Source organism: Sinocyclocheilus anshuiensis, unplaced genomic scaffold (genome assembly GCF_001515605.1).
Source record: "Sinocyclocheilus anshuiensis isolate Anshui unplaced genomic scaffold, SAMN03320099.WGS_v1.1 scaffold88, whole genome shotgun sequence".
NCBI classification, from domain to species: Eukaryota; Metazoa; Chordata; class Actinopteri; order Cypriniformes; family Cyprinidae; genus Sinocyclocheilus; species Sinocyclocheilus anshuiensis.
In genome coordinates, this window is record NW_015555728.1 from 816,625 (window position 1) to 823,386 (window position 6,762).

The 6,762-nt window shown below is 37.0% G+C and overlaps 2 protein-coding genes across 2 annotated transcripts in view; both read right to left on the reverse strand.

Annotated features, from left to right (window-relative positions):
* LOC107672701 (transmembrane protein 2-like) overlaps window positions 1-3,051 on the reverse strand; it is a 27,203-nt gene extending 24,152 nt beyond the window's left edge. The window contains exon 1 of the mRNA XM_016466007.1: window positions 2,866-3,051. The gene's annotated coding sequence lies outside the window, so the exon portion shown is untranslated. The remainder of the gene's footprint in view (window positions 1-2,865) is intronic.
* A 1,921-nt stretch (window positions 3,052-4,972) lies between these two features.
* The window catches only part of LOC107672759 (protein ABHD17B), an 18,489-nt gene continuing 16,699 nt past the window's right edge, over window positions 4,973-6,762 (reverse strand). The window contains exon 4 of the mRNA XM_016466101.1: window positions 4,973-6,546. Coding sequence (XP_016321587.1) covers window positions 6,327-6,546 — 220 coding nt within the window. The 3' untranslated portion in view covers window positions 4,973-6,326. The remainder of the gene's footprint in view (window positions 6,547-6,762) is intronic.

Here is a 6,762-nt window from a genome sequence, read left to right on the forward strand (position 1 = left end):
AAAATAATGTTATTTTTAGCAACATCATATGACCCCTTTAACTAAATTTGATATTACAAAACTACACTACACCACCTTGACAGGCAAAAGTATTAAAGCTCAAAGTTTTGTGGGCCAATCATACAACTGTTCTGACTTAATTTTGATTGGGACTCAATTTCATAGTGGCATTACAACGCGCTTTGAAGTGCAAGCTTTCTGTAGGTTTTCACATTTTCAAGTTATTTACAAAACACATGGCACCAATTACAAGAAAAAAAGTGCTCAGTCGTTCAACCCATGGCCCCTTCGTGCCACAAAACAACAGACATGGGCCATATAAAGAAACTCTCCCTATAAAACCCTGTCACACAAATATTTGCTTACCAATAATCACCTCAGCCAAATTCTGTAATTATCATTAAAAGAGACTTAGAAGTTCCACACAGAGAGAGTTGGCTTCATTTGTACCAAACCGTTACAAATGATTTTATAAACTCAAGATTCTCCAGGGCAAAAATCAGTCACAAAAACTTTTCTAATCTTTTAAACATTAGGGGAGAATAGAACAACCACTCTGACCCCAGCATCTGTTGAACCACAGCTCATTTACTATTATACTATTAAACTAATTTTATTCTTGCTTTGATCAATACAAAGATTGCAATATCACCAGATCCTGATCTGACCATCTGTAGCTCCTCAGCCATAAACGCAGGGGCATAGCAATCACTATAATTGGGGAGGACATTCACATGAAATCACATTTTTAAGGGGGGTGAGTAATGAATTTCCCTTGTCTGAGGGGGTGAATGGACAATGGCAGGCTATGGACAGAAACTTACAGGCTTTATTTGCAGTCATCCAGAGAGGTTGTGTAGTCTACTAGTAAAATGATAAATAAATATAAGATATAAGAAATATGATTTATGAAACCTTTTTACCTGTTGAAATACCTTTAAATGACCAATAAAACCCATAAAATGCGGTTTTACACTTACCAAAAAATTATTACAGACTCTACTTATTGAGTGAACTGTTCTTTCTGCCTCAAAATGACTTGATTTCATTCATGGTTGTTATATTTGATAGATTATAGCTCATTCAGTCCTTTTTCTCTGTCTCCTTGTCTCTGGCACAGAGCCAGAGACAGACGCGTTTTTAAAGCACTGCGCATTATAACCAATCCCATACGTTTCTGTTGAGCTTATGACTGCAAGGACCAATCAGAGGCATTCAGATGAGTCACCGCTGAAACACGCTGTTTCGCCACTGCACACGCTGGCTGACTAAATTCTCTGGCTAATTCTCTCATCAGAAACAACAAAGTGAAGATGTACGAATGTAAGTAAGATATTAATTTCACAGTGTAAACAGATTTAGAGATTATTATGGGAGTTTTTGAGAGTGCTTGAACTCGCAGGACTTAAGTGAAAATGTTATTTGATAATGTAAAGGTTCTTTGCTCTCTTTTTGTACAATGAAAGTGTTACAGGCTAATTAGTAACTTACAATGTTTTTATTAAATTCACATTACATACAAAGTCAGTTGTGTTAAAAATATTTTATGGTATCACACCCATATCTGGTACTTAAGTAAAAAGATTTTTATGCAAAGTTAATAGATTACACTATTAGGCTACTTTGCCCATCGCCCATTATAGATCAACACAATCTATAAAGGTGCAAAATGCATTTACTTACACATATTTGAGAATCGAGATATTTCACGATATATTTTGGAATATGATGCTATTTTAAAGATCATTATTTTGTGTATTTGGTGTAACAGAATATGTTGACATGCTTTAATGTTCAAAAAACACATTATTTTTCAAATACTGTACATTATTGTAGGTCCTCTATGCCCCGCCTCTCTCAAACACGTAGTTTTCAACAAAGCCCAGGGCTCTACGCTTACTTTTCTTTTTTAACTTTTTTTAACTTAAAAAATTTAGGAGCACGTTCAAAATTTTAGGAGCACCGTCTTAACAATTATCCAAAATGTTATCAAAAAGTAGCCTTATAGAACAATGAATTAATCTTTTCTGTTTCTTATAGCAGTTTTGTATTGTTTGTAGTGTGATCAACGTTTGCGTAAGTAGTAGACGTGTTAGGGAAGCAACACGTAACATTTTAATTATATTTTGCTAAAATGAACGAAATGAATCAAAAAAAGATTTGTTCATTTTGCTGAACGAGACTCAAAGGTCCGAGTGGGTAAAATGATCCGAACTTCCCATCACTACTGCTGTTCCTGAAACCACGCCTTCTTTCTTTGCGTGCCCATTTGGGCATTATGCTAATATTTCCACATAGTGATGTAGATATGTGGGGGCGTGTTAGAACAAGCCGTTTTAGGTAGGCGTGGCTGACTCTTAACTTTTATAAAGAATATCTCTTTAGATGAAAATGTGACTGGTGAAAAATTACTGAATGAATGATACTTAATGTAGGCTAAGATTAATTTTAAAATTGTGCCCCCTAAAAGCACAAGTGCCCCCCCCCCCGTTACTGTGGTCTAGAACCGCCCCTGCATAGAGATTATCTTTTTCTTCTACAGGAAAATGTTATAATATAAGAATATGACACACTTTTAATTGCCATATTTAAATTTAAATGCATCATTTGTAATTTCAGCTATGCTCAAAAACTGTTTCAATAGAATAGCTACATCGCGCCCCCTCTAAAGTTTACACAATGCCACAAAGTTTCATCAACTTCAGTTGCACGCGTAACTTCATTCCTCCATTCAATCATGACTCGGATCTTCCAACAGATTCCGTAAACGCACAATGCACGACCGAAAATCCGTTGAAAGACCTTCACAGTAGAGGTCTAAAGTAGGGGTCCTAATACAGGGAGACAGAGGTGGAGATCTCTTACCTTTCGATCTCTTTTCACTGTCACTTGCTTGGCTCGTCCGCTCCTTTCTCTATCAACCGTAGAGAGCCGCACGCAACTCAAGGGGCTATCTGACAGGGAGACCGCACTAAATGTGTTTTAATCTTCTTTTACATGCTTTCTTTCCTGGGCTGAAATCAGCCAGCCCCGTCCCAGGCGCGGCTCGCGGAGGAAGTGAAATTAGGGGCGTGTATTGAGGATGAGGGAGCAGAATTAACGTGTGGAAGAGCCATTAGCATGACGACAAGGGGTTCTCGGGTGGGCGGGGCTTACCGTTCAAGAGATAGGATGAGGGTTTTCAAATTAAACTGCTTTTGAAACTATGAATTTAATTTATTGTGAAGCTTATGGTCGCATACGGTGCTGAAGAAGCACACAGGGGGTCTTGTCGTTTGAAAAGTCTTGCTTTTGTCTAGTGATGTCCGATTCGTGAACGAATCGTTCTTGTGAGTCGGATCTTTGAAATGAACCGATTAACAATCTGGTCGGGAACTGATTCGGTTTTGGAAGCGCAATGACGTTTAATATTGACGTTTAATATTGACGCAATGACGTTTAATATTGTTCACGTAAATATACATTATATATATATATTGTGGCTCAAAAATCTAAAAACGCATAATAAATAGAAAAATATGCCTGCCTATGTTTTTTGGCTGTTTTAGAGCAAGTAATATGCCACGCTAAGGTGTAGGGACCACGTTATTACGTAATAACGTTCGGACGTAAGGAATCATGGAATCGTTGAGTTCTTTGAAGTGAACTTAGGAATCGATTCGGGAAATGAGTCAGACTTTGCTTGCTTCTTTTCTCAACGCTGGCAAGAATTGACCAATCACAGTCGTTTGTGATTACTGATTAAATCATTTTTTTTTTATTAGTTAGTAGAGCTTGATGTGGCAGATTTTCATCTGCATGGCAGGCACGAATCTTTGAATTTAATACATTTTAAACAATACACTTTTTAATGTACAAATGTCTCAAATACGATTAAACTCGTCCTTGAGATTTTGAATGCGACTCAATGGAGGATTCGCCTTCCTGAGCCCCCATGCGACCCCTAGAGGAAGACCACTACTTGTCTGCCTCATACAAAAGTTATGAGTGAGCATCACTGCAGTCCAATAGGGATCCTCGGGTGTGCGCATGACACGCAGGCTGCATATGGAGTTTAAAAAAAAATAACATCTAACATTGTTAGATTCTGTACTTGTTCATGAATTGACACTTGTAATACATTTTAAACAATACAATAAAATAATACAAAAGTTATGAGTGAGCATCACTGCAGTCCAATAGGGATCCTCGGGTGTGCGCATGACACGCAGGCTGCATATGGAGTTTAAAAAAAAATAACATCTAACATTGTTAGATTCTGTACTTGTTCATGAATTGACACTTGTAGGAAGCAGGAAAGGGTTTTAACTACATGATGACAATATGTAGCCTAATTCTCACTGTAACGTCCATAACCATTTAACAACATTAATAAACTTAAATTATTTGGTGACATTTTATAAAAAGTCTCTATATAGAAACACATCTTTATTGTCTTGTCCTGTTTTCTGTTCTCATCCTTTGAATCCATTTAAGTGCCTTGTCTTTAAACATTACCCCACCCTAAAAAGAATGGGTCACATGTGTTCTTAACATCATGTTCAAAGCCCCATGCTTTAATGGTCATTGAACCCAGGGGGTGCAGTTGACCTCTGCGCAGTTAAAATGGTCTTGAAAAGCGAATACATATGAAAGGTTAGGATCAATATTAAAAGCAATTCATGCAAATGCATGCCACTCTGAAGGATGAGAAAAAAGACAGCTCTAGTTCTGTCTGAGATTTACTTAGATCTTTATCAAATTCCAATCATAAAAAGTTAAAGACCATAACGTGATCCTAACAGAAACCACCATGGTTCCTAAACAGATAGGACTGTAAACATGGGGTGTTTGGATTAAAAACATAATTCTGAAAGAAAATGTTGCTGATTTATGACCACAAGAGGTAGCTTTAAATTACATGTTGCAGATCAGCACACATAAGAAAAAATAAAATAAAATCTGAGTCAAGACTACCACAATTGGATTTTAATTCTTTAAGCTCTTTAGTCTCTGAAATACATCTTTATTTTCCAATTTTGTATTATAGCTATTTAAGATCATAATTACATACAGTATAGCAATTTTCTTTTACAATGGGTGTTTAGAAAAACAGAAAAACAACACATCTGGAAAAACTGAAGCACGTCAGTTTGTGCTTCAGTCTGACCAGTTAAATTCTATTTTGTGCCATACATAATATAATAATAAATCAATTTACAGTGGTAATAACATTATCACCAGTTTCATAGTACAGGAAATAAAAAACCCATTCAAACTAAGGTTATTTACAAAGTGTGGAACAGGGTGAAAGTTTTCTTTTACATTTGAGAAGTACTAAGATCTACTTTAGAGCATCATTCATTTTCCATGTACAGACATTAAATCACATCCTTCCAAACTCTCCTCACCGTGTCCAGTGGTTCTCTAAAGAGAAACTAAATGTCGCTGCCTGAATTCAGCAGCAGTGTCTAAAGTAACAGCCTTATCATGGCGCAAGACAACAACAAAAGTTGTGTGCATTTCATCCGAGACACAAGATGGTATAAATTATATTTGACTAAATGGCAAAGCAATGACTCCAAACATAAACAAGTGTTAATTCCAGTATACGTGTAATCAAGAGGTCTGATGGATTTCCATTAAGAAAGTGCAATAAGCAGATAACAAATGGACTGTTACTAATATCGCCATTGCTCTGTTTGAGCAGGTGTGTGTATACTTTGAGCTATTGTAAGCCAAAATTATAAAGTGTATTTTGAAAAGCGTATTTATTTGAAAGTTAAAACAGATATTACTGTCATATTGGCCAGCATTGTTTTAAAGAATACACTTAAGAGCAAAACACAGACAAGTGTGAGGACATGGAGAAAAATAAACATACCAAAATGTCATACAGATTGCAAACATTGTGCTTAAGCAGGCATGTTTTGAGAAACATGTACATACAAAGTAATGTATTAAAGTTTAATATATTATTTGGCATCACCTGTATGGCAATTATTTGTGTCAGAATGTTGCATTTGTACAGTACTCCATTGTGTATATGATCACATGCATACAGCAAAACAAAAACTGGACTTAAATGGAATGGGTTTGATACTTTAGTACATACTATCAAGAGACAGAGTCGGGTCACAGAAACATCCAAGTCCTCCGCCCACGTCTATAGAAGTACAGTTACACAAACACACCCCTAAGAAAGGCAGTAAAGACACATCTCCTATTTTCTCTATAGCATGGAGAAGTGCAACTTAATTAGAATAATTGCTGTCAAGTTCACAGTCGCCTGCTGGGCACCAGGGGTATGTTCATCAAGTAAGGCGAGTCCTGATCTTGAGGTCCATCTATAAGTTTACAATTTCGTGAGCCACAAACTGTTTCAAGCGCTCCAGGTACTGTCCATACAGCTCTACGTCGTTGTGTCCCGCACCCTCCACCCACAGCGGCTCCACGGGCCGCTGGCAACGTTCGTACAGGGCCAGCCCATGGGAGAAATCAATCACCTCATCCTCCGTACCATGGATCACCAGCACCGGAGAAGTGACTTTAGAGATTTTATCAATGCTGAAGGGGGAAAAAAAAAAAATATATATATATATAAGCACATGAGTAGAGTGTTCTTTAGTACAATGTTGTTTAACTCATCACATTGTGATCTGTAAATTAATTTCTACATGAGACAAAGAGCAAAAAAAAAAAAAAGATATGAAAGGGCTTTTTTGGATGTCCAGTATTTTTCTTCAGCTGTATCACTGACAAAGAGTGGGGGGGGGGGGGGGG